Source organism: Chaetomium fimeti (assembly GCF_033439085.1).
Source record: "Chaetomium fimeti strain CBS 168.71 chromosome Unknown B0H64scaffold_3, whole genome shotgun sequence".
In the NCBI taxonomy this organism is placed as follows: domain Eukaryota; kingdom Fungi; phylum Ascomycota; class Sordariomycetes; order Sordariales; family Chaetomiaceae; genus Chaetomium; species Chaetomium fimeti.
This window is the reverse complement of record NW_026944331.1, coordinates 4,315,432-4,341,727: the sequence shown is the minus strand read 5'-3', so window position 1 is coordinate 4,341,727 and position 26,296 is coordinate 4,315,432. Positions and strand designations below refer to the sequence as shown.

Below are 26,296 nucleotides of genomic sequence, written 5' to 3'. Positions count from 1 at the left end.
CGGGATCAAGCTAAATATCACAGAACTCGATGTCATTTGCAACACGCTTTTGCCTCGTCGGAGCTCCGCGAGATTCCGAGAGAACTTGGGATAGCAACTGTCAGCCGTCGCCCCCGGTCAAGGTCACTTAGCACGAAGACACGCAAATTGCTTCTGAAAGGTGGTATAAAGATGACCGCTCCCATTGAAGAAAATCGGCTAGATGGCAAACCCATTGCCGAAACCCAATAACGCCGTCCATGCACATGCATGGGAAAACCTAACAGAACTCCAGGCACTGACTACTAGAACAGTACAACTTTGAACGCCTTTCCGCTTTTCCCCGCTCCACAAAACAAGGCAACACCACATGTCACATCCCAACCCTCATCTTCCAAACCCGTAAGTACACCCTCCCACCAAATGTCAACATCGAAACGCATGTCATGTCATGCCATGCCATGCCATGCCACGCCACGCGGTATACACTCACCCACCCACCACTCACCCACGCACCCAAGCGGAGCAAGAAGGCCCCCAACCCCCCCAAAAAAAGGAAAAGAAAAAGGAAAGACAAAAAATCAATCCCGATCCAACCACCGATCCCAAACCTTCCCCCCACCCTTTTTCTTCCCACCAGCCCCCTTCTTCCCACCCTCCCCCCCGTCCCCCCCAGCCTCTGGGCGGTGCGACTTCTCGGCCCCGACCCCGCCGGCGTAGCGGGCCTCCTCGTCCTCCCACTTGGCGCGCTCGACCGACTTGCGGGCGAGGTAGGCGCGGGCGAAGCGCCAGGCCTCGGTGTCGGCGAGGTTCCAGGCCTCGACGGCGTTGCGGAGGGCGAGGTCCTCGGCGCTGGCCTTGGCCTTGAGGGTGAGGCGGGAGGAGCTGGAGAGCACGACGGCCTGGGCGCGCGTGAAGAGCGCGGGCTCGAGGGCCAGCTCGTCGGCCGTGGGGACGGGGCCGTCTTTGGGGGTGTGCAGTGGGACGACGGTGCTGGGGGGGTCATTGGTGGTGTCGCTGGCGGTGTCGGTGGAGTCGGGAGTGGAGTCCGGAGTGGATTGGTCCGCGGCGTAGGTGGCTCGGTCGGGGAGGGCGAAGCCAAAATGCCAGTCGAGGTCGTCGGGGAGGGTCTGCTCGGCGGGGAGCCAGAGGGAGCGGTAGGCGCCGCCTTTGGTTCCTCTTACCGTTCCTTTGGTTTCGGTGGTGTCGTCCTCGTCTGAGGCGACGGCTTCTTTGAAGCTGATGAGTCGCGGGGTGGTGGAAACGGAATCGGTGAACAGGGACGAGGTCAAGGAGGTTACCCAGGCGTCGCGTGGCGAGTCGCGGCGGATCCAGGGGATGGAGAGTTGGGTCTTGAGGTAGTTGAGGGTGGATGAGGTGTAGGGGTGCGGGACGGTGCCGATGGTGTAGAGCGTGTCGACGCCCGAGTAGGAAGACGGAGTACCAATCTTCATCGGCTTGGAGTCGTCACAGGGGCGGCATTTGGGGCGGTTGGGTGGGCAGGTGTTGGGGAGTGGGCTTTCCGGGCAGTGAGCTAGTCGCTGAGCCAGCTCGTAGGCGGGGGTGATGAGGTGGGTGGTATGGTGCGGCAGTGGCTTGACCACGGCGATCCCGCTGGTGAAAATGTTTTGCCAGGTGAGGTGTAGGTGAGCGCTGATGAGCTGTGTAAGGCTTTTTAGCCCCGCCGCGTGGGATGCCGCGATGTCGTCGCCGAGCTCGGGGTACAGAGTCTCGACCTGGTGCGCCGAGTAATAAGCCAGGGCTTTGGGTGCGTTATCGACGGAAAATGGGTTCTCTTTCTCGCCTGACTCCAAGAGCGCCACGATACCCTCGGCCTGCTTACTTTCCGGGCTATTCATAACGGTCTTGATAACGTCGGTCACGTCAGTCATGGACCCAACGAATAAGCCGTCATCTAGATCCTTGAACCGTGTCAACTTGGGGAATTCGCCGCGGCGGAGGTAGGCAAACAAGGGGTCGTCGTGTGGCCCCATGGGGAAGACCAGGTGGTGGGCAAGCACGCCGTCGCCCATGTTCTCCCAGGCCAGCCAGCGCATCAGGTCCTCTTTGAGCTTCGGCGTCATGCCATCCAGCTTCTGTAGCTCCTCGTATAGCGGGTTATTCATGGCCTCGGCGGGACTGAGAATGACGGGCTTAAACCCCTGAGCCCACCAGGCACGGCGCCAGGTCAGCAGCAGGGCGCTCTCAGCGTCGCTGCTCGAGCGGTCTTTCTCGACCGTGTTGTCGTAGTAGCAGTAGATCGGTGTGCGGTCCTTGAGCATGGGGAGCAGGGCGCGGTTCTCGTCGAGGGTGATAGAGCTGCTGAAGGGCATCAACAGCCAGTTCCAGTCGGCGTGCCATACCGAGTCGCCGTCTGTGTCGGTCTTCTGGACGCGGGGCGGGCGCGTGGGTTGCTTGAACGGGTTGAGCTTGTTCATCCAGGGGCTCTTGAACGATTTCGGGATGGAGAACCTATTGCCGGCGGCTCGCAGCTTCGGGCTCGCTTGGATGGAGCCGGGGAGGGTAAAGAGTAGACTGAATACGGCAAAGATAGCGAAGAAGACGAGGAGCAGCGAGATGCGGCGGGTCCCGAACCGAGGCAGCGGCCGGCCGCAGAGGACGTACTGCTTCGGCATGGCGTAGGAGTTCGATCGAGGGTTTAATGGGATACGGATTGTATCGGGTATCGTACTCGAGTCAAAAAGACGAAACTAGGAGGAGCGTCGAGTGGCAAGACATCGAGGTCGAGGAAGGAACGGACAATGCGGGACGGAACGAGCGAAAGGCTGATGAAGCAGTCGGATGAAGGTAGCTAAGTACCTGTAATTAAATCATTCTAGCTAGAATCAGAGAAACTTGACTACCGTTTGGGGGCCGGCTGTCTCGTTTGTTTCTGACCAAGAAGGCCAGGATAAGTCGAAGGGGGAAGAAGGAATTGGGGAGTTTGCTTGGGACAAAGTGTCCCGCGTCCTAATCGAGAAAAGAGAGACGCGCCATTGTTAAGTGCCCCACCAATAGTTATTCAGGAATTATCTCAATTCGGGGTTAGGGGTGAGATGGCACGAGACGCCAACCAAGACAGGAACAAGAGATAATGGGCAGCGGCGAAAAGTTTGTTTGTTAACTATGTACGATATGTAAGGTAAGGCAAGGCGCAAAAATAAGAATTGTATGTTTTAGTAGATCAGTTCTACATGGGTATCTAACTACGTTTTACAGTCCTCAACTCCTCGCCAAACAGGAGCTTGGCTCAGCTCTTCCTCGCCGACTCGACAATCCTCACTTTGAGTCGCACCACCTCCTCATCGCGCCGCTGTAACGTGGCCGCCATCTCCGTGTACATCCTCTTCCAATTCTCCGCTTGTGAACCGCCGGCCCCGGTGGGAGTCGCCGACCCTGACAAGGGCGCCGCCCCGTCGTCCTTTTTCGGCTTCTTCCACTTCTCGTGCAGAACTGTCTCCTCCATGTTCCAGTCCCCCACAATGCCTCCATACTGCAGCTGCCAGATGACCGAATACCGCGTCCGGTCGGCGAGTTCCTCGACGCGAGTGACGCGCAAGCTGCCCTTGCGCATCAAGGCCTGGCCGCCCGCCAGTCCGGACAGGTTGATCAGGAAGGTTTCGTGTGTGGGCGCCGCGTTGCGCAGTGTCTCGACGACCGTTTGCGAGAAAGCCAACGCTTCTTCGACGCTGCAGGGAGCGATCGGCTGTTGATTGGCGTCGTACCAGTTGGCATCTAACAAACTGGACACGAACAAGGCATCGACCTCGGCCACGTTGGTGCGGTCTGTCGGGTCCTGTGTAAAGGCGTTTAGTCCTCCTGAGATAGCGGCTTCCAGTGGTAGAGAACCATTTGCATTAACCCCTGGTATCTGAGCATGCATGGGTCCAACTTGGTCGACACCGAGCGCTCCGGGCATCGGCTGGCCGTGGGGTTCGGCTGTTTGCCCGTTTATCATTACAACCGGCGCCGTTGCCGGCTCTGGAAGCGGAGGCGTCGCCAGCCGAACCTCTCCTCCCTTTCTTTCGGGGACCTGCAGCGACAACATTCTCCGCTTGGCTGGCCGAGCGGGCGCTGACTCCTGAATTGGGGAGAAGTGGTTGAGCGTCTGTGTAGGCTGGGGTGCGGGATCCTGAGGAGGGGGTGGCGCGAGCGGCGCGGGAGGAGCCGCATTGCCAATGGGGACGGGGGTCGCCGTCCCTGCAATGGGGTTGCTTGTAGGAGCGGCGGTAGAGCTGTTGGGTAGATTGTTCTTGCCAGGGGTGGGGGATGGGAATCTGAAAACAGGCCCGTCCGATGTTGGAAATGCGGAAAACGGCCCTTCGGCGTTGGCTCCGCGGTTGATAGGCGGTCTGCCTCTTGTCTTGCCAGTTGCGCCGATGCCACCGCTTCGCCAAGCAGATGAGACCACCTTGGCGCCATGTCGTCTGCTCGCGGATCTGGGTTTTGAGGGAGTCAGGGCCGACCTTGGCTCGTCCGCCCAGAACGCATTCCTGGTAGAGGGCGTGATCGCAGACTGCGGTATTGGATATGCTGTCATCGGCGTCTGCACAATTTCGTTTGTCCAGGAAGGCGCGGATGGGTTTAACCTCGATGGGTCGGGGACCGGGGGAAACAGGAAGACGCTCCCTCTCCCATCCGGTTGCGCCGTCCACGGCTCTGCCGTGTTGGCCGGCCCGCCGGTCCCGTCCTCCTCTGCCTGCGGCGATGGACGCTGGGAAGGCGACTTGCCGGTTTCGTCATCCTCGGGTTTCCTTTTACCCCTTCGGGGCTTGATCTGGGGTAAGAGTGCCCGCAAGGCCATGTCGTCCTCTGCCGCGACGCCATCCCGCTCCAACTCAGCGACTGGGACGTGCTCGGGCGGTATTTCCGTCCAGTACGGAGACTGGCGGCCAATTAGATACTCAAAAAAAGCATCGACATGCATAGAATGCATCCACCTCTTGGTTTGATGTCAGCAAAACATGACCCAGCACGCGGAATGGGATAGATAGATAGATGCATACCTTGAGGCGAACAGCATACTGCTGGATTTTTTGTGAGCTCTGGCCCTTTTCCTGATCCGGCGGCTCGACGCCCAGCTTCAAGGCCAGCTCGGCCCATGTCTTGAGCTCTTTGGTCTCGAGTTTCTTGATCAGCTCAAACAGGGTGTAGGTGCTAAAGCTCTTGCCTCCACTCTTGGGTGGAGTGCGGAAGGCCTCACGCAAGGCTGTCGAGTCCGTATCGATGGGGACGCCAGGGTTACAGTAAAGGACGAAGGCGGCATAGGCATCCTCTATCGAGGTGCTGCTCACGCTCCTGTCCGGTAGCGCCCTTTGTGCTGATGATGGCTGGGTGGGAGGTTGAATAGGGATTGGCGAGGCCGTGAACACGGGTTGAGGTGGGTGCTGCATCGTGGCCATGGAATCTCAGTCGTCCGAACTGCACCGGTGCTGAGAGAAGGAATCGACAGTCGATGGACCGAGCGGCATGCCCATTGCCAGCCAGTCAATTGCCTTGCTTCTTCCACCTTTTCGCCTTCCGCCTTCCTCCTTCCACTACGCCGGCGGTACCGTTCGGGCGGAGAAATGGAGATGGTGTGTTCCCAAAGGTAGGAAGGAAGCGATGTTGAATTTAGGGCATCGGATGAGATGAATTGACGAGTTCAGACGAGAAGGCAGAAAGTTCAAAATCGCCAATTCCAGAAATGTCTCGCGGAAATCTGGAGATCAAGGCCACTTATCTCGCTTCTTCACCAATAACCTCGACAATCGCGTCTGATGATGGACCAGGCTGGATCGGTGAGATGGAGCGGGCGAGACTTCAGCCATGCTGTCCATGCTTTTTCCTGGACCTGAGCACGCTCATCGTCTGGGCCGCGTCCAGGCATCTGCAGCGTGGTCTGGGGGTTGGGGAAGCTGGCCAAAAATAGACTGCCAAGCATCGGGGGGAGACTGTGCTGGAAACTGTGGTATGCACTGTAACTTGCCCCGCGACGGTCACATGCGGTCCCGTCTCGGCCAGTTGGAACCGTTTCAAATTTCCCCAGCTGCTCTGCCCTTTGCCCGCCAGTCTCAGCCAGTGCCCGCCAACCGGTACCGAATTCCATCGAGGACAGCCTCGAGGCACTCGAGGAAGCACCCGATTCCCACTTACGGCTTTGGTAAAATATCTCGAGAAACCTGCGTTTCGACTGACTTGACCGGTTAAGAAAGGGCACAAATACATCTCGAGACAAAATACACTGCCAGGTATGTTAGGACGTACCTCGTACACATCTCAATCTGTTACGCACAGGGTGCACTTCCATCCTGCTGAGCTACGTGGGACGAGAAGAATGTTGAAGCTTTCGATGCTCGCTAGACTTCGAAATCAAATGCGCATTGCTTCCGCACTTTGAATGCACCTAGATCCCTGACTACACGTGTATTATCTTGGCCGGTTGCGACAGTCGGGCATCTCGCAATCTTCGAAACGCTTTCACATGATTCCAACTGCCGCAACAACCCGCCCGGCGTGCGGCAGTGAGCGAGTGACGTCGCCGGCCCGCCGGGGCCATACCCTGCCATTTCCTGGGGGTCCCGCAGTGATCGGACCTCGGCAGCGGCACTATCATCGCAAGAGCAACTGCACCGAGATCCAGGAGAAGCGCAAATGAACGGAATGGAGCGAGCATATACCCTAGGCATTGCATCTCCATAGCTTGATGTCGGAACCTCTTCTATACATATACATAATTGTTCATTCCAGCTGTTGCTAGTGGCGGAATTCCTTAGCCATTCTGATTCAACCTTCCCCAGACTCTTTGACCTCGGCGCATTCGAACCCCGCCGGCGCCGTCATTGAATAGCGCCCGCCTGTCACTCCATTCAACCTGAACTGCTTTCAGTTCACATACACACCAGAATCGCCCAGAATGTCCCACTCCAAGCCTGTGCTCCCGCAAAACGACAATGTCGCCCACGCCCTCGCCGGTGCAGGCGGCGGCGTCCTGTCCATGGCCCTGACGTGTGTTATTGCTTTCCTTCTCCCGCTGTGCTCTTCAGCTCCCATCGCCTCCCCTTGGCTAACACGCGGTGCTCCAGCTACCCGCTCATAACCCTCTCGACCCGCGCCCAAGTCGAATCCAAGCGCGCCGAGACGGCCTTCCTCGCCGCAGTCCAGAACATCATCGCGCGCGAGGGCGTGGCGGGCCTCTACTCGGGTCTGTCGTCGGCCCTCTTCGGCATCAGCGTGACCAATTTCGTGTACTACTACTGGTACGAATGGACGCGCGCCTTCTTCGAGTCGGCCGCTGTCAAGGCGGGGCGAGCCTCCAAGAAGCTGACCACCGTCGAGAGCATGATCGCCGGCGCCATCGCCGGCTCCGCCACCGTCATCCTCACCAACCCGATCTGGGTCGTCAACACGCGCATGACGGCCCGCAAGCACACGACCGAGGCCGAGGAGGGGGACAAGGACTCCCTGCCCGGCGGCGCGCCGCCCAAGCGGGAGAAGAAGCCGAGCACCATCGGCACCCTGCTCAGCCTGCTGCGCACCGAGGGCCCGCAGGCGCTGTTCGCGGGCGTCGTACCCGCGCTGGTGCTGGTCATCAACCCGATCCTGCAGTACACCCTGTTTGAGCAGATGAAGAACACGGTCGAGAAGAAGCGCCGCGTCACCCCTACCGTGGCCTTCTTCCTCGGCGCCGTCGGCAAGCTGTTCGCCACCAGCGTGACCTACCCGTACATCACCGTCAAGAGCCAGATGCACGTCGCAGCCGCGGGCGAGAGGAAGGAGGGCGTCATGGAGGCCATCAACCGCGTCATCAAGGAGGAGGGGTATGCTGGACTGTACAAGGGTATGTCTCCCGCGCTGGTTACCGTCTAGGTTTTGGGTTATTCACTGACATGCTGCCCTAGGTATTGCCCCCAAGGTCACGCAGAGCGTGCTTACGGCCGCTTTCCTCTTCGCCTTCAAGGACGTGCTCTACGAGCACTCGGTCCGACTTCGGGGTTCTATGGCCAAGAAGGCCCTCGCTGCTTAAACCAACGCAGCGGATATGGATAGACCGCGGGTGATGAGATACTCACCCCCATCCAGGACACCCGAAAGCCGATCAGGGTTATAGGAGAAAGGCATGCAGCTATAGCACCCAGTCATCGCTATATTGGGGTCAAACGTAACGCGCCGATAAAATCTCGACACGGGGTAGGGAGAGAAGGAACCGAGGGGGAGAGTTGACGGGGAACCGACGTGCACCGAGGGGACCATGAATAACACAACATTGTATATTAAACGTCAAACTGTGTAAAGTTAACCGGCGGAGGGAGGCGCATAGATTGGTCGGGGGGGCAATATCATTTTCTTTTTCATTCAGAAACAGATCTCATTGTTCTGATACCCTTCCCGCGTACCCCCCTCCTCGACGACACCACCATCCCATTCCTGCCTCAGACCTTCTCCCTCTCCACCACCTTCGGCACAATCCACCACTCATGATACCCCTCCTCGGGTTTCGGCACCAGCACACTCAACCGCTCCTTGACCCCCTTGACCCCCTTCCCACCCTCACCACCCTCACCACCCCCACTCGCACCACCACCGTCCCCAACCTCCTCCACCACCCGCCTCACCACCGCCACCGCCAACCCCACCGCAATCGCCGCCCGATTCCACTCCCTCACCCCGCCCCTCCAGCGCTCAAAACAGCCCACCGCAAACGCCTCGTCCGCGCCCAACCTTGCCAAGCCCTCCAGCGCGGCCCGCACCCGCCCCGCCGCGCGCCCCGCGCCCTCCAGCAGCTGCAGCGCCGTCGGCACGTCCGGCCTGTCGACGGCGCGCGCGAACTCCTCGAAGGAAGGGAGGGTGGGCAGGCCGATGGGCGCGAAGGGCTTCATGCGCACCTCGTAGCGCAGCGCGTCGGTGGAGTAAGGGCGGGGCGGGGGGGTTATGAGGTCGAGGCGGCGGAGCGCGGTGTAGAGTTGGCTGAGGGCGTCGGCGAGGTCGGAGGTGGCGGCGGCTTCGCGGGTGGCGAGGTGGAGGTAGGACTTGGAGCGGGTGAGTTGTGGGGAGGGGGCCGGGGGGCGGGTTTTGCTGCTGCTGGCGGCGCCTGGGGGTTCGAGGCGCTGGGCGGTGAAGAAGTTGATGCGTTCGAGGTGCAGGACCCGCGTGTGGGAGAGGTGGCTGAGGTACCAGTACATGCCGGCGAGTTCGTCCGGTTGGTAGATCTCGAGCTCGAAGCCGAGCTGGACGGTCCATTCCATGAGGCGGAGCTTGTAGTGGTACGCCCAGGAGGAGAGGGGGAGGGAGTGGCTGGGCACGCCGCCCAGGGGTGGGTAGGTGACGGGCTTTTCTTCGGTTTGCAGCTGGAGTAGCTGGTCGATCTCTTCGGCGTCGACCTGGACCATCTCCCAGTCCTGGAGGGAGTGGAAGAGGGTCCGGCGGACGCGGCAGCGGTTTTGGCAGAAGGCGCGGAAGATGTCCAGGTAGGACTGGGCTGCTCGTTGGCGGAAGAGCTCCATCTGGTGGGCTATCGCGTAGCGCGGGTGATGGGGTGCTTCGACCGAGTCGTTGTCCCGGTCGAGGAGGAGGCTGCTTGGCAGAACGACGATGGACAGGTCGTCGTCAAGTACTTGGCGGATGCTGAGGTGGCCGAGAATGATCATGTCGTGGAAGAGGAAGTTCTGGAGGATCGCCCGGATATACACCAGCGGCTGGGGCTTTTGAGCCTGGAATGTCAAGACGAAGTTCTGTTACAGCGTTAGGGCTGACTAGCTTCGTATCACCAGATGAGAGTTTGAAACCCACCAAGAGACTTTGTGAGTCGGAGTAGTGAAGAACGTTGAGCACGTTGATGCCGTCCGCTATCAGCTTTTTGAAGTGCTCGTGCGTCTCCTCCGCGCTCGGCTGCACGATGGGGCGTGGGGGCATGGTACTGGCGAGCCTGCGTTGTATCTTTGTGCTGAATGCCTCCGGGACGGGTTTCCCGAGGTGGCGAGTCTTGTTGACAACCTCCCATACCCCCTGCATCTGTGACCATGGCAGGCTCAGCGACTCTGGGTCACTGCGCAGCTCGGATAGCTCGATTGCCCGCAAGAAAGCCGACCTTAGCTCAAGACGGAAGCCTAGCGCATGCGCTAGCTCATCTGTTAGTGTATGGCTGACGTCGTGAATAATCTTCCGAGCCACCATGATCTCATCCCGAATCTCATATCGGTCGATAGTCTCTAGCAGCGAACGATTGTATGGATTTGTCACGAAATCCTCCTCCTTTTCGGGGACCTGTCAGTATTGCTTGCTATTCGGGACGTCATCTGGGAGCTATTCACCTCATAAGAGTGTTCGAACTTAATACGCTCGTTAACATAGTAGCATGACTTTAGCAAGCCGAGACAGTAGGCTCTGAGAACGGCATGCATGGGATCTCGCGGAGAATCAGCGGTGCGGTCTCTGATGAAGTCGGCGCCCTCAAGTGTTTTAGGGGCCGGGTGTAGCATCTTTTCAACGTAGACGCTTGTAAAGAGCGTCTGGGAAAGCGGATAACCGAGATGCCATGCCATCTGTCACACCTTGTTAGAATTACCCTTGCTCGACCTTGCGAACACATGGCAGGAGAGACGACGGACCTCTAGTGATAGCAGCTGGTCGATAATTCCCACCACCTCGGCTGGCAGAAGTGGCCGTGTCACGTCATAGTCGTCATCAAGGGACTCGCCAGGGGCTAGACAGCCGCTGTCCATCTTGGGATCCATGATCTGAGGGCAAGTCAGTGAGAAGCCTAGACAATAGAGTCGGGGAAGACGAACCTCGAGAGCCCCGACGGACTCGAAAAGAGTAAAAAAGTCATCTTTAACGAGCTCACCGGGCTTCAAGGCTATGAACCATTAGACGTGGTGACGTGGTGGTGAGCAAAAGTCGACTTCAAGAACGAGTTGTGGTCCTTGGCTGAACTTACCGGTAGTGGCGGATAGGAATTTCTGGGTAATATCCGTAGTCACAACGCCCTCACTCGTTATCATGGGCGGCGGCGGAGGTTCTTCGAAGGCATCGAAGTGCGGTCCGGGGTTGGGGTTGCTGATGCCGAAATCCATGAGCTCTGAAGCATTTCATTAGTTAGCGGGCTTTCTTCGCAGGTCGGGTTTGAGCCCCCGCCAAAATGGAATACCTCACATACCCCGAGACAAGGTCGCTTCGGCGTCATGAAGCGGATTCATCGTTGGGTTGGATGAGGTGATTTTTATTTCTTGGTTTTATTTGCGAGTTGTTTGGTGCAGCCCGGCAGCGGAGCAAACCTGGAACGTCCGATGTGTCGTTGCCTTACTGAGCTCTAATGACCAAGCGCCGGCAAAGAGCTCGAACCTGGAGTGGATAAGCCGGGTCGTTGATGTTTCTCTCCAACACGGGGGGTCGCATTGCAACCTACTGTAGCGCATGGATTAAGTTTTGTAAGTTTTGAATATTGGCAGATTCTGGGTTATATTTTAAGACGAAGCTGCATTAAAGAAGTCAAGCAAGGCTGGGGCGGGACACTCCTCGGTACGATGCTCCAAGCAATTTTCAGTTTGGCAGCAGGCCGGGCCTTGTCAAAGTCCTCTATTGAGTCAACCCCCCAATATGATACAGTCCCAACGCTCGCAGACGCCAGAAACGAGATTCTGTTGTGCTTGTCCGCCTCACTTTTACACTCCGTTTCTGCCCATCCTCCTCTGCCCCCCCCTCAACCCATCATCATCTCGTAGCTTAGGCGGTGCCACCGGTCGCAGCGCTCTCGACGGATGCCTGGGCGTTGGCCTCGGCCAGGTTCTTGAGCTCACCCTGCTTGCCGTTCTATGTCCAGAAATCAGCCCGGGGTGTTCCATTCGTCTGCCGTCCCCATTTCCACCAGGGTCGATTTCCACTCACCGTCCACTTCGCGAATCTCAGCTCCTGCTGGCCCCGGCGCTCGGCCACAAGTCTCTTCTCCTCCTTCAGGCTGCGGCGCACGACGCGCGCGGCGACCGCGAGGTAGCGGTTGTAGCTGTGGGATTCGAAGAAGGGCTGCGTTAGTTCTCGTTTCGCTATCGCTCGTGCGTCTTCCAATTGTTCCTCCGCTTCTTCGTAATATCGTAAAACCCGTCGAGAGGAGGTAAGAGGAGCAATTGACTCACGTAAGGCCAGCGGCTTTCCACGCGAACGTCATTTTGGCGGTTTGGCAGGACGATGATGGTTGCTGTATCTGCTTGAATATGGACCCGTTCCTGGCGAGAAAAGGCTCGCCCAGCCGAGAAGCTCCGCGCAGCTCCGCGTCACGTGACTTGACAGCACGACCAATATCAGCTTCCCGCTCTCTCCCGAAGCCCAGTGTGGGAAGGTGACCGGCATTTATGTAGAACAAGGGGTGGGGTGCTACGGTGGATGTACACAGTAATTATTTCACTTGGTATTTAACGGCAATTCAGGGGCTTGGTGATAAGCAGGCAAAATGCTTTCCATGATGCAGTTCCACAACCACTACCCATGCTTCAGACATACCAACAACCCCTTCCCCCTTTTAAGCTCCTCGCTTGGTCACGAACATAGGAAAGTGAGTTAGGTCTAGAATCACTATATGCACAATGTGGTGGGCGAGCCGCGAGTCTATGACGGCGGAGGACTGTTGGTACATTTTCCTCTTTCCCATTCCCCCGTTCCCCCATTCCCCTTTCTACAACTCCCCGTTTATACCTTGAGTCCAAGCTCCTCGGCGAACGGCAATACGTGCAGGTCACCAACCGACGCCACTGATGCCTTGCCCTCTAATAGTGTCTTGGCCGCCTGTTGAATTTTGTCAGTCGTTATTCGTTCCACTGTTTGTAAATGGCCACCTACAGCCTTGAGCTTGTCCGCGTTCACGCCCTCCAGAGCCTTGATCGTCTCGGCGATCTGTAGCGGCTGGCCGCCGTGGATCAGGTTGGCACCAGCGTGCACGAGGCCAGTGCCGCTGACCTCGGTACCCGAGAGCAGGTTGAACTTGGCCTTGGCAATGGCCTTGACTAGGTTCTCCTGCGACACGCCGCCCTCAACGACGCTCCTGAGCGCCTTGACCGACTCCTCGGCGGCCTTGCGGACCGCAGTGGCCGAGCCGTTGATCTGGATGGTCAGAAGGCCGGCATCAGAGTAAGCGAAGTTGGTGGCGTTGGCAGTTGCGCCGGGGGCGGCAGTAACGGCGTTGGACAGAAGTGAGAAGCCGGGCGACCACTTGATGGTGGACTCGCCGCCGAGCAGACCGACGAGGACGGCCGTCTCGGGCTGGTTGGCGCCAAGGGCAGCGCCGGGGAAGGCAAGGACCATCGAGTTGCCGCTGGTCTTGGCGATACGCTGCTCACCACCGTAGTACTTGGAGGCAGCAGCGGGCAGAGCGGACGAGGGCTGGGCGGGGACGGCCTTGAAGAAGGGTTCGATCCACTTCGAGAGACCGGTGTCGCTGGCGCCGTCGGCCACCACGGCGATGGTGCCCTTGGTCAAGGTAGCGTCGGCAAAGGCAGCGACGGAGTTCTCGTCTAGGTAGGAGGCGATGGGCGTGCTGGGGGTCGGGTAGAGCGGGGCGCCGAGCCCGTTGTGGAAGGCAACCGAGTGCGCGGCATCGAGGGCGATGGCGGGGGCGTCCAGCTTGGCCTGCTTCTGGTGGATGACGTTGACGACCTCCTCGTGGTACTCATGGGCTAATCATAACGATGAGCACGGCCTATCCTCCACAAACCCCAGACACACACAAAGGAGAGCTTTTTAACGCACTGGTATACCGCGTCTGCGACAGCACCTCGGCAAGGAGCTCGGTGAAGTAGGGGAGGTCCTCGCGGAGGAAGTTGGCCTGGAGGACGAGGGCTTCCCGGGTGTGGTACGCGTTCAATTGACCGCCGAGGAGCTCGGTCTCACGGTTGATGCGGAGAGCGGAGCGTTTTTGGGTGTTCTGAAGACGAAAAGCAAATTAGCTCATCCGTTGTCGATGCGCCGCAACGGGACCTCCTCCGCCAACACCCGAATAACAACATAATAGCCGGAGAAGACCTGCCTTGAAGGCGAACGCCTCCAAACCGACCGTCAGGCCTGGGAGGGGCTCGTAGCGGGTGCCGGCTTTGGCGACGATGGCGAGGCGGGTGGTCGGGCCATTATCGTCTCGGGAGGCGACCTTGACGCCGGCGATGGTCGTCGGTTCGTATGATGCCTTAGGCGATGCAACAGCCGCATATCCGCGCTGCGCAAGCTTCGCAGCTCCCTGGCGACGGAGAGCCAGCTGGCTGCCCCTCGACAGAGCCGGTCTGCAGATCATGGTTGGGAGGGGCCGTTTGTCGTCAATTGACACTTCTGTAGGTGGCAGCACACTGCGTGAGGGAGCTCTTCCTCGCTTCGACCTTAGCACTGGTTCCGAAAATTCCCTGGGGGGTTCCCGGTATGGCGGAAAAATTGGCTCTGCCGAGACCGTGCTTCCGGCTCCAAGGCTCGCTCAGTGGCTCAGTGACTCGAACGCACCGGGGCAGGTGTCAGCACTGAACGGCGAGTGGCGATTGGTCCGCTCCCCTTTTGGAGCTGCCCCGCGCCGACCGCCCAAATTTGCCTTTCCGATTGTGACTCTCCGGCCGCCTGCGACTCAAAAATTATCGCCCGTTCTCCAGTCCCCCACCAGAGAATCATTTCCTTCCGGCGCTGCACCGTGCATCACCGTCGGTATTTTTCAATGAGTCTTCGGTAGCAATTGTGACGGCTCTAGAGATAGTGAGAGAATCTCTAGACGCTAAATTCCATCAAACGCATCGCCTTTCCAGCACCGTCATCATGTTGGTGGTAAGTCGCATTATCCCCTTGCACTGCTGTCGCATGCTTCCTTTTGGCTGCCGCGCACGACCGGCCATTCGATCGTGACTCGACGGGGCTAATGTGATACCCAGACAAAACCAGCCGCAGAACTATGCGCTTTGCTAATTGACGAACTCCATGGCGAACTTCCTTCCGTATGTATTCTGCTGCCCCCGCGATGAGGCTGCACGCCTTGCATTGTTGCTGGCGCTCCCCGGCACTAACCGAACCACAGCGGATCTTCGCGATCCTCCTCAGCAAAGGCCGTTCGACCGTCCCCCAGCTCGCCCAGTACACATCAATGACCCCGCGGCAGGTGCGCCATGGTCTCGCTGTTCTTCAGCAGCACAACCTGTTGTTTTACCATACCGATCCCGGCGCCGAATTTGCCTCCTACGAGGCCAACCCCGACAATGCCTACAACCTAGTCCGCACGGGCAAAATCCTCGAGATGATTGATACGTCATTTGGAGCGCCGGCAAAGGATGTCATGCAGAGCCTCCTGCTGTCGGGCCAAACGAGGGTATCGGATTTGGTCGCTGCATACAAAGAGAAGCTTGGGCATGGGAACCAAACAGAGAGTGCCGTTGGGGATGACCCCGATTTTGGGGTCGAGGCGAACGGCGTCAACGGAGATTCAAAGCCCGACAAGAAGGCCGGGCCATTGGTTAAGAGCACCGCCCATTTGAACACCATCATATGTCGGCTGGTGGAAGCCGAATTGATCGATGTGGTTCATGCCAAAACCTTTGAGAGCTCGGAAGATGTTCTGAAGACCGTTGAGAGAGAAGTCATGCACAAGTATTTCCCTACCGGGGTCAAGGGAAACAAAGCCAAGCAGGAGCTGCAGGAGAGGATCGCCGAGGGCCTCCGTAAAGTTCGCGGCGAGTCCAAGTCGCTCAAGCGCAAGCTGGAGCAGAATGGCTCGGCGGCAAAGCGACGGAAGCTTCTTGCCGGGATTGGCATGGCGAATGGCATCCAGGACGAGGATATGGACCCTGCTCTAGACGTGAGTGGGGTTTTCTTTTTCCCCTTGAACTTTAGGATCGTGATGCTAACCCTCATTAGCCAAGACAAGTCATCAGGATAAACTACGAGAAGTGCCTGGTCGATCTGCGCAACCGTCGGCTTGTCCAGTACGCAACCGACATGATTGGAGAGACCACGGCATATGTGTACGGCGTCCTGCTAAAGCTTCTTACCAAGGACCTGCCCCGCTGCCGTGCGGATCCTGTGATGGATGCCGTGGCAGAGAAGGACGAAGAAGACGAAAAGGGCCCGGGGTCTGTGACTACCGAACAGATTCTCGACAGTCTCAAGACATCCGTCGACCTCTCGCTAGGGATAGGAAAAGCAGAGAGACGGCAGGTGTCTTCGACGGCCGCGGAGAAGATCGAGCTATACCCACCAAAGAAGAGGGTATTGATCGAGGAGGCGGAAGTGGATGGCGAGGCTAGCGCGGACGAGGATGAGGGAGATGATGAGTCCAGCGAGGAATCAGACTATGACTCGGATTACAAAGCTCCGACTACAAACGGAACCAACGGTATCAATGGCACCAACGGCACGAACGGTACGAAGGTCAAATTCGACGAGTCGGCAGCGCCCAAGGAGCGCCGGATGGATCGACCAACCCAGTTGCGGCAGCATCTACTTATGCTAGCCGAAAGCACCCAGCATTTCGTGCGACACTGCGGGCCGAACGAGTGGACAGTTGATTTCGTCCCCGTGATGAAATCGCTTCGCGAGGTCGAGCTCGACTCGGTAATTGAGCGCACATGCGGCCGGCAAGGCCTCCGGCTAGTGCGTATCCTCCGCGCCAAAGGAAAGCTCGACGAGAAAGCACTCCCCAACGTGGCACTCATGCGCAAGCCGGAACTACAGCAGAAGATGCTCGAGATGCAGACGGCCGGCTTCGTCTCAGTGCAGGAAGTGCCGCGCGACCTAAAGGCCGACGTCAAGAAGTCCTTCTTCCTCTGGTTCTGCGACGTCGACCGCTCGCTCAGTCGCCTCCTAGACACCGGCTACGTCACTATGGTGCACTGCCTCCAGGTGCTGGAGGCGCTGCGACGGAAGGAACAGGACGTCCTCGAAACGACCAAGCGCACCGATGTCCGGGGCCGTGAGAAGGACACGATGCGCAAGTCATACTATGAGCGGTATTCCAGGTTCCTGGAGTGCGAGCGGAAGCTGTTCGCGCAGGTTATGCGCGTGGATGATCTCGTTTCGGTGCTGCGAGACTTTTAAAGGGGTCGAGATGGGGAGGCATCTCTCCGTCCGTGAATCCGATGGAGGCGATTTCGTCTCTGTCCGATAATTTCTAGGTGCCCGGTTCATGGACACAAGATCATCACATTGCATTGGCGGCGTAGCTGGCTTGAATGGGGAACAAAATGTAGGAATCTTGATTGCATTTGGCAGGCGTTTCATGGAGGGTGCTTAAACCACTTCCTGAGGCAATGTCCCAGGGCTCAACATGTCCTTTCGAGGTGGGAGAGAGAAATGGACCACTTTCCGAGGAAGCCGGTTGTTTTGCTATGTTGTATCATTGTACCGGATAGAAATTGGATGATGAATCTAGCTGTTCATCCCATCAACATCCAGCCCAATGTGTGCTTGTATTCGGTTGTTGGGGTTCATCCATTAACCCCACGCACCCCTGCCAAAACCCCCACCATCCGATAAACGATAGTTAACCGCCAGGGCCCTGTCGCGCGACTCGCGCCGGCCCCCGCTGTCGGAGACAGGGCGAGCGGGCTCTCGAATTTTTTTGCCGGCCCGGGCGGTGACTGACCGAGAATAAGTCGGACGGACTTCCTTGCTCGACTTCACTACCTACCCATCCTTCATTCCACCCCCGTCGGTTCTGCTCGCTGCGTCAATTCGAGAGTCTCGGTTTTCTTTTTCGGAGTTCCGTTCCGTTTCGACCTTTTTCCATACACCATAAAAAAAAACGCACACGATGTCTCCTCCGATGGCTGCCGCGCGGGAGAAGGAGTCTAACCTTGCAAGGTTGTTGGGGTCCGGTATGTGGCATTAGAGGATTTTTGAGTGCTCAATGGACCAGTTGTTGACTTTATGTGTGTCTACAGGTTCTGCCGGTATCGCCGAGCTGGCTATCTTCCATCCCGTGCGTTCTCCTACCGATTGCGACTCCGGAACTCCGATGGCTGCGTCACTTATGGTGGAAGAAACAGAGCATGGGGCTGACGGGGCTGCGGCGGACAGGTCGATACTATTGCGAAGCGCCTCATGAGCAACGAGGGGAAGGTACGCGGGCTCCACTCCCATCCTCGAGGAAGCAACTGCTTCGGGGACCCCAGGAACTGACAAGATTCGCGCTGGGATTAGGTTGGCAGCATGTCGAACCTCAACTCGATCATCTTCAAGGACAAGGCGGGCGCCTCGTTCGGGAGGAAATTCGTCTCGCTGTTCCCCGGCCTCGGGTACGCCGCCGGCTACAAGGTGCTGCAGCGCGTGTACAAGTACGGCGGCCAGCCGGTGGCCCGCGACTACCTCACCACCCACTACGGCAAGGACTTTGAGGGCGCGTTCGGCAAGAAGACGGGCAAGGCGATCATGCACTCGACTGCGGGAAGGTGAGATTCGGTCCTGGGCGGGTGCAAGAGCGGCTTGAAGAAGAGGGGCTGACAAGTGGTGATATTTTTAGTCTCATCGGCATTGGTGAGATCGTTCTCCTGCCGCTCGACGTGCTCAAGATCAAGCGCCAGACCAACCCGGAGGCCTTCCGTGGCCGTGGCGTCCTGGCGATCGTCAGGGATGAGGGGTTCGGCTTGTACAGGGGGTGGGGGTGGACAGCGGCGAGGAACGCCCCTGGATCGTTCGCGGTATGTTTATTTTCACCCGGTCTCTTGACCGGCTCATAATATGCGTACTAACCCGGCACAGCTCTTCGGTGGTTCGGCTTTCGCCAAGGAATTCCTTTTCGGGCTGCAGGACTACAACAAGGCGACGTGGTTCCAGAACTTCATCGCCTCCATCGCGGGTGCGTCGGCCTCGCTGGTCGTATCGGCCCCTCTCGACGTCATCAAGACGCGCATCCAGAACCGCAACTTCGAGAATCCCGAGAGCGGCTTCCGTATCCTGAGCAACATGGCCAAGAACGAGGGCGCGTCGGCTTTCTTCAAGGGCCTGGTCCCCAAGGTTAGTCGTCCCTGTCCGAAAATAAGCCGGGGAAACGAGCACTCTGACATTCGCATCTAGCTCCTCATGACCGGCCCCAAGCTCGTCTTCTCCTTCTGGCTGGCGCAGACATTGATCCCTGCGTTTGACACGGCCTTCAAGAAGTGAACGAGAAGGACGGAGCTCGGGCGGTAGTGATAAAAAAATACGGAGGGGCGAGGGTACGCGAAGGCGGCCCGTGTACAGTATATGCACGATATCAAGCGTATGGTCGGAACGGAATCTTGCTTTTGGCGTTGTGGGAAAACCGACGACGACTCTCAATGCAGCGACGGCCGGCGGGTGGATGGATAGAGCGCTTGTCCGGTTGCTGCTCGGGACGCTTTGTGGCTCGGGCAGACGGGCGCATTTGCCTTTGATATCGGCGGGCGACGATTTCCTGTCGATCGGCTTGTTTATGGGAGGGAGCTAGATCATTTTTAGTAGATAGAGTATTATATCCCTTCTCTCTTCAAGCAGTTGAGTCAGCTAAGTTGCCGGCAGGTCACCCCTCACTCTGTGTTATAGCGTATTCCGGGGACCGAGTAAGGGGTGGAAATAGGAGCAACGGGTGATCGGTTCGTGTTCTGTGCTCTAAATGGGTATTTGATAGCTATCAGTCCAACAGAACAATCACACCATGGCTGAGGTATGTGATTTCTATATATTCAATCCCCGACCTAAACTGCCCTCCTCCACGGTAGAATGACTGACATATTAACAGAGATAGTGAATACCCCCCTCCCCCCCATCGGGCATGACACCAACCCACAGGAATATCAACAATAAAAAGATCCTACCGCCAATACCTCGACTGATGAACCGCCCCCGCCCCATCCACCTCCACCTCCAGCCTCCCACCCCAATGAAAATGCGGCCCCCCCAGCTTCACCTCCCTCCCACCTCCCCCCCGCGCCGCAGCCTCCCTCTTCACCCCCTCCCACGCCCGCCTCGTCCCCACCCGATACGCCTTAATCGCCTCCACCACATCCCTCATCCCCCTAACCTGCGCGCGCGTCGGGAGCGTGGGCTTGGCCGCGAACGACAAAGCCTCCCCCCCACCCCTTCCGAACCTCTCGTTATTATTGCCTAGAGTAGGCGGGCAAAGCAAACACTCCCACGCAGCCGAGAACACCAACCGCAGCGGCGTACCCTCCCCCTCTCCCGCAGCAGCAGCAGCAGCAGCAGACGATGGCACGCCGGCGGCCACGTGGCAGGGGGAGGCCGGGACGGGGTCGGTCTTGAGGCGGGGGTGGGCGCGGACGAGGCGGGTGTACTCGCGCACGGCGGCCGGCGCGGAGTCAAGGTTAGGGGTAGGGATGGGGACAAGTGGTTGTTGTTGTTGTCGTTGTTGTTCCCGGGGAGATGGGCTGGCGGCGGGGCCTGTCCAGACGTGGGCGGAGTGGGCGGTGCCATTCCAGAGCCAGGTGTGGGGTTCGCTGTCTGGCTGTGGCCGGTCTGGGCGTGTCTCGGGGGAGGCGGGTGTTTCAGGGGAGGGGGTGGTGGTGCTGGCGGCGTGGGAGTAGGAAGGGGGGTGTGGTGGTGGTCGTGGTTGTGGTTGTGGTCGGGCCGACTGGGGCTCGGGCTGTCGCCTTGGTTCTGGCTCTGGATCGGGATCGGGGGTGATGTGAACGGTAGGGACGGGAGGTTGTCTCTGTACAGCTGGCGTCGCTGACGAGGGTGGCTTGGGCTGTGGCGAGGGTGACCAGGCGGACTCGCCAAAGAAGCTGAATTCATTCGTGGCATCATCCATCACGGCGGCCGCGTCAAAGTCGAATTCAGGATCAGAGTCATCCCCGAGTTCGTCCCGCGGGTCGGGCTCGAACTCGAGGCGGATATGCCGCAGACCGAGCAGGGTCACCGGGCCATGCCGGTCGGCAATCTTGATATCCTGGATCGCGCGCTCCTGAATAGACGCGAGCCTCAAGAAATTGATCAGCTTGTCAATCAGCGGCCCCGCCGAGTACCGAGGAATCCGGGTCAGGACGAGCGACTGCAGGCGGGGGTTCATGTCCGGGACAAATGCCTCGGGATATGCGAGCTCGGCCCGCGGGAGCAGCTGTGTCTCAGCCACCCACAGGTTCGCCAGGGGCGACAGGCCGTCCAGCTCGAGGGACAGCAGCTGTGTGACTAGGGAGTGGTGGATGCGTAGCACCTGCAGGTTGGCTGAGAACACGGGACGGAACACGTGGGCCCAGCCGAGGGTGCCTGACAGCTTTGCCCTGGAGAGCCAGGAGGGAGGGGCGGCTTCGGGAAGTTTGAAGGTCATGGAGTCGCACTCGAGGCGCTGCAGCTGCCCCGGGGACGATCTAACCATACCGGCAAGCCCTGCGGCAGATATGTTGTTCCCGTTTAAATACAGGTGAGTAACACCCTGATGCCCACGACATGTGTCTAGGGCATGTACGGATTCTGTTGAGGGGGGATGAGAGCCCGAATTCCCAGAGAATAGGGTCTTCATCGCATCTGGCGAGTCAGGACGGATCTTCACTCGGCCGTTCAAGCGGGGGGTAGAGCTCGGCTGATACCCGTCCTCGGCATTAAGGGCGTAATTCGGAGCATCGGCAACATGTCTGTGAGGATGGCTGAAAGTTGCGCTCCAGCTCGACTCGCGGATGGCGCAGAACTTTCCAAACGACACGGTTCCTGTCGGATGCTCCAAGAGTCGGCCTTCGACAGCAAAATGGTCTGATCTTGAAGTCTGCGAAGGGAATGAAAACTGATGCATGACATCAAGAATATCATCGGTAAGCTTGTTTCGGCTCAGGTCAACGCTCCACAACTGCTCCCAGAACGCCTTGAATAGCAGGGTCGCCGTGGCATTATCCATTTCCCTCCCTTGAGCCTTCAGTATACGCAGGCTCGGCAGGTTGGCTGCACTTAGGGTCCGCTGGGCCAAGGGGGACTTCAGAGAACCAGGCATATCAGACGCGTCCAAATACACGAGGCTTCTGAGATATGGAGTTGCAAGAAAAGACGAGGGCAAATCGACTCGACACCGCGCAATACTTAAGAGTAACGGCGGCTCCAAGAGCGGTACCCGATCAGAAGCCAGCGAGTTTACTGGAGGTTCAGGCTCCAAGTCGGGGTGGTCATCCAGGAAAATGCACCGCAGCCGGTGAAATCGGGTGGCTATTCTGGAGAGCACAACGGAGAGAGGGGTGGTACCGCCAGCACCGGCGTGGTGGGAAACGGCATCATCGGCGCCAGCAAAGAAACGGCGCGTATCGCAGGAACGGACGAAGCTGCTCAGCGTGGCTGTTCGAACGTTTACGGCATGCTTTATAAACCGGAGGAGCCACTTGGGATCTACACAGTATACGGCGGTCAGACTGCGGGCGTATGCACGATGGAAATGAGATAAAGTAAAGTCGGGGAAACTAGCCGCAATCAGGGTGAAGCAGGCATATAATGGCGAACGGGTCATTCCAGAGACGCGGGGCGAACTGGTGGTAGAAGCGCCTCGAGACAAGGCAGAGACGTGAGTATTCCCTCGGGGGAATGTACGGCGCCACAAGATCGAGCCAGTCTGGCCGCGTTATGGCATCTTGGTAAGATGGCAGGTCGGCGATAAGGCCGTTGGTGCCGGTGTGCTCCATAGTGTAGATGCAGCAACGCCAGGTACACCAGATAAGGCTAGATGTGGTTCATGCGGGCTTGATCAAGCATGGGCTGAATGAAGCACAGGATGCTGCTATTGCTGCTATTGCTGCACCACTGCTTGCACCGCTTCCGTATCGGTTCAGTGGCTGCTGCTGCTGCTGCTGCACTATCGGCGGAATCAGACAGAATCCAATGTTCGGGCCGGCGACGTATCGGGCCAGACCCATCGTGTGCGACTCGGACGTGGTGTCGAGTCAGCTGAGGTGACACCCGGGATGGCTGCCGTTGACCGGATGCATGAATGCATCCACAGTATTCGTAAGTTCCAGGTGGTTGTTGACATGTCTCTGACTTCCATCTGAGGTGGGAAAGTGGAGGAGTGGGGAAGTGGAGGGGGCTTGTCGATCTGAGCCTTGGCAATCGCTTCTGAACCCCAGCACCCAGTTTTGGGAATTCATCCCCCGATACATGCAAGCATCAGGGGTGAAAGAAGCCAACGCCCCGATTGAGCGACACCGTGGTGACTGGGGTCAACCGACCGTAACCGGCATCCCGGAGAACCACTGTGTGAGTTGCCCAATCACCATCTTCCATCACATTTCACATTTCAAATCCATCACTTCCCAAAAATTCCACCGTTGATAATGAGAATTATCTTTGCCTGACGTAGGGTCGATACATACTGTGTTTGTAAACGAGGGGTGCGGGGTTGGCAGCCCCTCGCTCTCTACTTTCTGGAGCGTTTCCTCCGCGGAAAGTTTCCTCCACCATGTCGACACAATGTCTCATTGTCTGCAGTTTCCATACTCCCGGGGTAGGGTATCTGTCTGCTGCAGGCTGGCTGTAGGCGAACGCCTGCGTCTTCTGGCTCGCGGATGTTTTCCCCGAGTCACGGCATTGGCCAACGAGGAGAGGAGGGGCGAGGCCGCCTTCTTGACGCGGGGTCGACCGGACTCCCTCCACACTCGGTCAAGCGCTGAGTGCCGGTTTCCGGGTCGGAAACTACCTCGCACTTCCAGTTTCGTCCATCGAGACCGAGAGGGTGTGTGGTATTTACCAGGTTCAGGGGATTAAAGACGGCCGCTCTATTTCCAGATACCCAAAGTCCGGTTATCATCGCCAGCGCTTTCATCGCCGGCGCCATGAGCTAACACGCTAAGCCTTGGGCTAAGCATGTGCCTGGCTGGAACCGGCCTGGGCCAGGAGACATGCATGCCGGTGTAAAAGGATGTACATGTACATGGCCCACGCTTCTGACACACTACCGCCCGAACCCCTCTTCTCGTACTCTACTTTCCATCTTTTTACACACCCTCACAACACCATCACATCATTGGCAGAGGGTACGATTCCCGGGGCTTGACTGGCTCCCGAGAGACATAATCTTGGCACGCTATGAGGTCTCGTCGAAACCGAGATATGACCATCATTGGTTCGGCATATCCCCCGAGGATCGTAGAAGCCCAAGGCAGATATTTGTGTAACGTAACCAGAATAAAGGCTTCCTCCTATGAGAGAGTATATCCCGCTCGTTTTTCCCATCACGGACAACACTATCGACAAGATGGAAGGAAGATCCTGGAAAAACGAGGGCATGGATGATGGCGTAAGCTGGCTCGAACGTGGGCGGGGCTGGGAAAAAGCACCAGGCAACCCCCAGCTGCAAGATCTCGGCGGCTTGTCTCGCTCAAAAACGCCCGCGACATGCTCGGGCTGAGACATCCGGCCAAGACAAAGAAACGAACTCGGTACTATCACACTAACACCGGCATGCCGGCTGTGATTGCATCGAGATCTCTTCAGGCCCGGGCTTTTTGGGGAGAAACAACACGGACTAAATGATATGGAAAGCCTCGGTGATGATAATACCTTGGTGTAAACTATGGTTGCTATTTCCCTGTGCAGCTTTAGAAGCCGATAGATCATACATTACCGTGTTAGCCAAATCCTTCCCCTTGCTTTCACTCAGACGAGCCCATAGATCTTACATGCCCAATCGCCTGCCATCCAAATACATCAAACGCGTCCCAGTGACTCCCAATCCCATCCCCCAGCCCAGACCATATCCAAAACCCTTCCTTCCATTTCCGGTAACGTACATTAGCATTATCCGTCCAGTATCGTACTCATCGAAACATCCACATCGTATTTTCGGGCCCCTCTCCCACCAATCTCACTTGGCCGAGTTGGAGCGTGTTTTGGGCTTCGCGCCTCCGCCCCCCCTTCGTTGATTCTGGACCATCTTCTCCCACTGCAGCCTCGCCGCGGGGCAGTACTTCACCCTCGGCTTGGATCCCGGGTGTTCCCTGGGAGCCCAGTGCAACTTGATATGGGCAGTCAAGTTATCCAACCTGTTGGATGTATGGGGGCACCAATCGCAACGGAACAGTTTCTCCACCGACATCTCATGCACGCTGTATCGACGTCAGTCTTAATCTTGAGATCGCAGACTTTGGAGCTAAACTTACCTCTGAATGTGCCGTTTCATGTGCTCAGACCTCCGGTACCGCTTGTCGCACCCCTCAACAGGGCATTTGCATTTGGTAGCCGGCTCGACAGCGTCCATGGAAAAGTTGTCGTCGCCCGCCGCCCCTGTGCGACGCTTTTTTGCTCTCTTGGCCCGCGTTCGTGATTTCGATGGCGAGCATTGCTGCATTTGCTGTTGGAGCGCCATCGCCCTATGCCGCGTCTCGTCCATCAGAACTCGCTTTTTCGTTGCGACCGAGGGCGTCATTGGTGTCATCATGTCCTCGTCGAACTCCTGCTTGATTGACTGTACTGACTGAGCGGCCCCAGCTGGAGAGTGCTGGTCGAAGCTGATGGGGCTGTCCGGGTATGTCCAATGAGACACTCCGTTAGGCAGGTGGTCGTACTGCCCCAAGGCGGACGAGGCTGCCAAGTATGAATGAGAATCAACATGGTTCATGGGGAAGCTGCAGTCCATGTTTTGCGAGGGAGTCAGTTGAGCCGTGTAACTGCTGAGTGGGTCACAAGAGAAAACGAGCTGCCCCCGGGAGGGCGTGGCAGGGAAAACGGGATAAACGAAGTTGGAGACGTTGCTGCTCTTGGGCGTCATTGGAAAGTAGGTCGATGTAGCGGAAGAAGGTGGGCTGGGATCGAAGGGGACTACGCCGGTGGAGGACGCGAACGAGGAGCTGAAATCGAAGGAGGCCGAGTAGTGCGGAGTCGAACGACCAGAGGTTGGCGTATGAGGGCCGAAGCTTGACGAGGCACACGAGGAGCCGCTGACGCTGCCTGATGGCCATCCAGCCCCGAGACTGTTAAAGTCGAAATCGGCATCGTTCCCGAAGTCGAGAGATAGGTTCAACACGGGCGCTTCAGTGAGTTCCATCGTTTCTTCGGCCGCGTGGCTGGTTGTGCGGAGGTGACGAAGTGTAAACCGAGATGTGAAGACGAACCTCGCCCTGGGGAAGAAGGAATGGAGGTGGATAAGTACACAAGAGTTCAAGAAGATCGTCAGATGTGCGGCGTCCCTCCTCAGACAAGAAAGACAGGGCGATTCTCGAACGGGCAATAGGGTCGCCAATATAAGGGACACTGAGGAATGGCGCGGCTCAACTCGCCGAGAAGGAGGACAACCAAGGTGGGTTCCATCTGGGACAAGCCCCACCACACCGTCGCTCACGAAATAAGGCCGTCTCGGGATCTCCAGGGCAGCAAGTCAAACGGCCGTGCGGAGGTGCCACGGCTGCGGTGGGTGCGTCTCAACCCTGTCCCCGACTGCAGCAGCAGCGCCGCC

The 26,296-nt window shown here is 58.0% G+C and overlaps 9 protein-coding genes across 9 annotated transcripts; 3 read left to right on the top strand and 6 right to left on the bottom strand.

Moving 5' to 3' along the window:
• Positions 1–560: 560 nt before the first annotated feature.
• Positions 561–5,834, bottom strand: B0H64DRAFT_423891 (ARS binding protein 2-domain-containing protein; the record flags this gene model as incomplete). Its single annotated transcript, XM_062805623.1, has 5 exons — positions 4,986–5,834; positions 4,366–4,921; positions 3,263–4,179; positions 2,737–2,765; positions 561–2,670 (listed from the first exon to the last, which is right to left on the bottom strand). The coding sequence occupies exons 1-5, from the start codon at positions 5,379–5,381 to the stop codon at positions 561–563; spliced, it is 4,008 nt and encodes a 1,335-aa protein (XP_062661539.1). The 5' UTR covers positions 5,382–5,834.
• A 927-nt stretch (positions 5,835–6,761) lies between these two features.
• Positions 6,762–8,327, top strand: B0H64DRAFT_136292 (mitochondrial carrier domain-containing protein). Its single transcript, XM_062798214.1, has 3 exons — positions 6,762–6,966; positions 7,044–7,798; positions 7,860–8,327. Exons 1-3 carry the CDS (start codon positions 6,875–6,877, stop codon positions 7,982–7,984), a joined length of 972 nt encoding a protein of 323 aa, XP_062661538.1. The 5' UTR covers positions 6,762–6,874; the 3' UTR covers positions 7,985–8,327.
• Position 8,328: 1 nt separating this feature from the next.
• On the bottom strand, positions 8,329–11,383 carry B0H64DRAFT_136262 (Mak10 subunit, NatC N-terminal acetyltransferase-domain-containing protein). The gene is made up of 7 exons (XM_062798213.1): positions 11,114–11,383; positions 10,895–11,035; positions 10,746–10,813; positions 10,566–10,694; positions 10,269–10,499; positions 9,748–10,209; positions 8,329–9,689 (listed from the first exon to the last, which is right to left on the bottom strand). Exons 1-7 carry the CDS (start codon positions 11,151–11,153, stop codon positions 8,391–8,393), a joined length of 2,370 nt encoding a protein of 789 aa, XP_062661537.1. The 5' UTR covers positions 11,154–11,383; the 3' UTR covers positions 8,329–8,390.
• Positions 11,384–11,679: 296 nt separating this feature from the next.
• Positions 11,680–12,118, bottom strand: B0H64DRAFT_441426 (mitochondrial ATP synthase epsilon chain-domain-containing protein; the record flags this gene model as incomplete). Its single annotated transcript, XM_062806571.1, has 3 exons — positions 11,680–11,766; positions 11,842–11,956; positions 12,087–12,118. The coding sequence occupies 3 exons, from the start codon at positions 12,116–12,118 to the stop codon at positions 11,680–11,682; spliced, it is 234 nt and encodes a 77-aa protein (XP_062661536.1).
• Positions 12,119–12,388: 270 nt separating this feature from the next.
• Positions 12,389–14,363, bottom strand: B0H64DRAFT_393646 (ubiquinol-cytochrome C reductase complex CORE protein 2 precursor). Its single transcript, XM_062803654.1, has 4 exons — positions 13,970–14,363; positions 13,693–13,867; positions 12,787–13,619; positions 12,389–12,732 (listed from the first exon to the last, which is right to left on the bottom strand). The coding sequence occupies exons 1-4, from the start codon at positions 14,225–14,227 to the stop codon at positions 12,637–12,639; spliced, it is 1,362 nt and encodes a 453-aa protein (XP_062661535.1). The 5' UTR covers positions 14,228–14,363; the 3' UTR covers positions 12,389–12,636.
• A 201-nt stretch (positions 14,364–14,564) lies between these two features.
• Positions 14,565–17,343, top strand: B0H64DRAFT_431832 (RNA polymerase III subunit RPC82-domain-containing protein). Its single transcript, XM_062805986.1, has 4 exons — positions 14,565–14,739; positions 14,844–14,906; positions 14,987–15,760; positions 15,820–17,343. The coding sequence occupies exons 1-4, from the start codon at positions 14,731–14,733 to the stop codon at positions 16,996–16,998; spliced, it is 2,025 nt and encodes a 674-aa protein (XP_062661534.1). The 5' UTR covers positions 14,565–14,730; the 3' UTR covers positions 16,999–17,343.
• Positions 17,344–17,382: 39 nt separating this feature from the next.
• B0H64DRAFT_136225 (putative mitochondrial carrier protein YHM1/SHM1) lies at positions 17,383–19,396 on the top strand. Its single transcript, XM_062798212.1, has 7 exons — positions 17,383–17,777; positions 17,844–17,881; positions 17,980–18,021; positions 18,103–18,350; positions 18,422–18,599; positions 18,661–18,915; positions 18,976–19,396. Exons 1-7 carry the CDS (start codon positions 17,714–17,716, stop codon positions 19,060–19,062), a joined length of 912 nt encoding a protein of 303 aa, XP_062661533.1. The 5' UTR covers positions 17,383–17,713; the 3' UTR covers positions 19,063–19,396.
• A 333-nt stretch (positions 19,397–19,729) lies between these two features.
• B0H64DRAFT_416838 (uncharacterized protein) lies at positions 19,730–22,532 on the bottom strand (the record flags this gene model as incomplete). The annotated part of the gene is made up of 2 exons (XM_062805199.1): positions 19,730–22,242; positions 22,370–22,532. 2 exons carry the CDS (start codon positions 22,530–22,532, stop codon positions 19,730–19,732), a joined length of 2,676 nt encoding a protein of 891 aa, XP_062661532.1.
• A 2,053-nt stretch (positions 22,533–24,585) lies between these two features.
• B0H64DRAFT_136209 (uncharacterized protein) lies at positions 24,586–25,994 on the bottom strand. Its single transcript, XM_062798211.1, has 2 exons — positions 25,005–25,994; positions 24,586–24,950 (listed from the first exon to the last, which is right to left on the bottom strand). The coding sequence occupies exons 1-2, from the start codon at positions 25,886–25,888 to the stop codon at positions 24,710–24,712; spliced, it is 1,125 nt and encodes a 374-aa protein (XP_062661531.1). The 5' UTR covers positions 25,889–25,994; the 3' UTR covers positions 24,586–24,709.
• Between the last annotated feature and the right edge of the window lie 302 nt (positions 25,995–26,296).

Excerpts from the sequence above, each read along its gene's own strand:
- B0H64DRAFT_136292 (XM_062798214.1), top strand. The coding sequence starts at position 6,875 with ATGTCCCACTCCAAGCCTGTGCTCCCGCAAAACGACAATGTCGCCCAC. Across the intron at positions 6,967-7,043 it reads GTCCTGTCCATGGCCCTGAC|CTACCCGCTCATAACCCTCT; the intron begins GTGTGTTATTGC and ends GCGGTGCTCCAG. Across the intron at positions 7,799-7,859 it reads GTATGCTGGACTGTACAAGG|GTATTGCCCCCAAGGTCACG; the intron begins GTATGTCTCCCG and ends ATGCTGCCCTAG.
- B0H64DRAFT_136262 (XM_062798213.1), bottom strand. The coding sequence starts at position 11,153 with ATGAATCCGCTTCATGACGCCGAAGCGACCTTGTCTCGGG. Across the intron at positions 10,695-10,745 it reads AGTCCGTCGGGGCTCTCGAG|ATCATGGATCCCAAGATGGA; the intron begins GTTCGTCTTCCC and ends ACTTGCCCTCAG. Across the intron at positions 9,690-9,747 it reads CCGACTCACAAAGTCTCTTG|AACTTCGTCTTGACATTCCA; the intron begins GTGGGTTTCAAA and ends ACGCTGTAACAG.
- B0H64DRAFT_393646 (XM_062803654.1), bottom strand. The coding sequence starts at position 14,227 with ATGATCTGCAGACCGGCTCTGTCGAGGGGCAGCCAGCTGGCTCTCCGT. Across the intron at positions 13,868-13,969 it reads TGGAGGCGTTCGCCTTCAAG|AACACCCAAAAACGCTCCGC; the intron begins GCAGGTCTTCTC and ends TTTCGTCTTCAG. Across the intron at positions 12,733-12,786 it reads ACGCGGACAAGCTCAAGGCT|GCGGCCAAGACACTATTAGA; the intron begins GTAGGTGGCCAT and ends AAAATTCAACAG.
- B0H64DRAFT_431832 (XM_062805986.1), top strand. Across the intron at positions 14,907-14,986 it reads TCCATGGCGAACTTCCTTCC|CGGATCTTCGCGATCCTCCT; the intron begins GTATGTATTCTG and ends ACCGAACCACAG. Across the intron at positions 15,761-15,819 it reads ATATGGACCCTGCTCTAGAC|CCAAGACAAGTCATCAGGAT; the intron begins GTGAGTGGGGTT and ends AACCCTCATTAG.
- B0H64DRAFT_136225 (XM_062798212.1), top strand. The coding sequence starts at position 17,714 with ATGTCTCCTCCGATGGCTGCCGCGCGGGAGAAGGAGTCTAACCTTGCA. Across the intron at positions 17,778-17,843 it reads TGCAAGGTTGTTGGGGTCCG|GTTCTGCCGGTATCGCCGAG; the intron begins GTATGTGGCATT and ends GTGTGTCTACAG. Across the intron at positions 18,022-18,102 it reads TCATGAGCAACGAGGGGAAG|GTTGGCAGCATGTCGAACCT; the intron begins GTACGCGGGCTC and ends CGCTGGGATTAG.
- B0H64DRAFT_136209 (XM_062798211.1), bottom strand. The coding sequence starts at position 25,888 with ATGGAACTCACTGAAGCGCCCGTGTTGAACCTATCTCTCGACTTCGGG. Across the intron at positions 24,951-25,004 it reads ATGAAACGGCACATTCAGAG|CGTGCATGAGATGTCGGTGG; the intron begins GTAAGTTTAGCT and ends ACGTCGATACAG.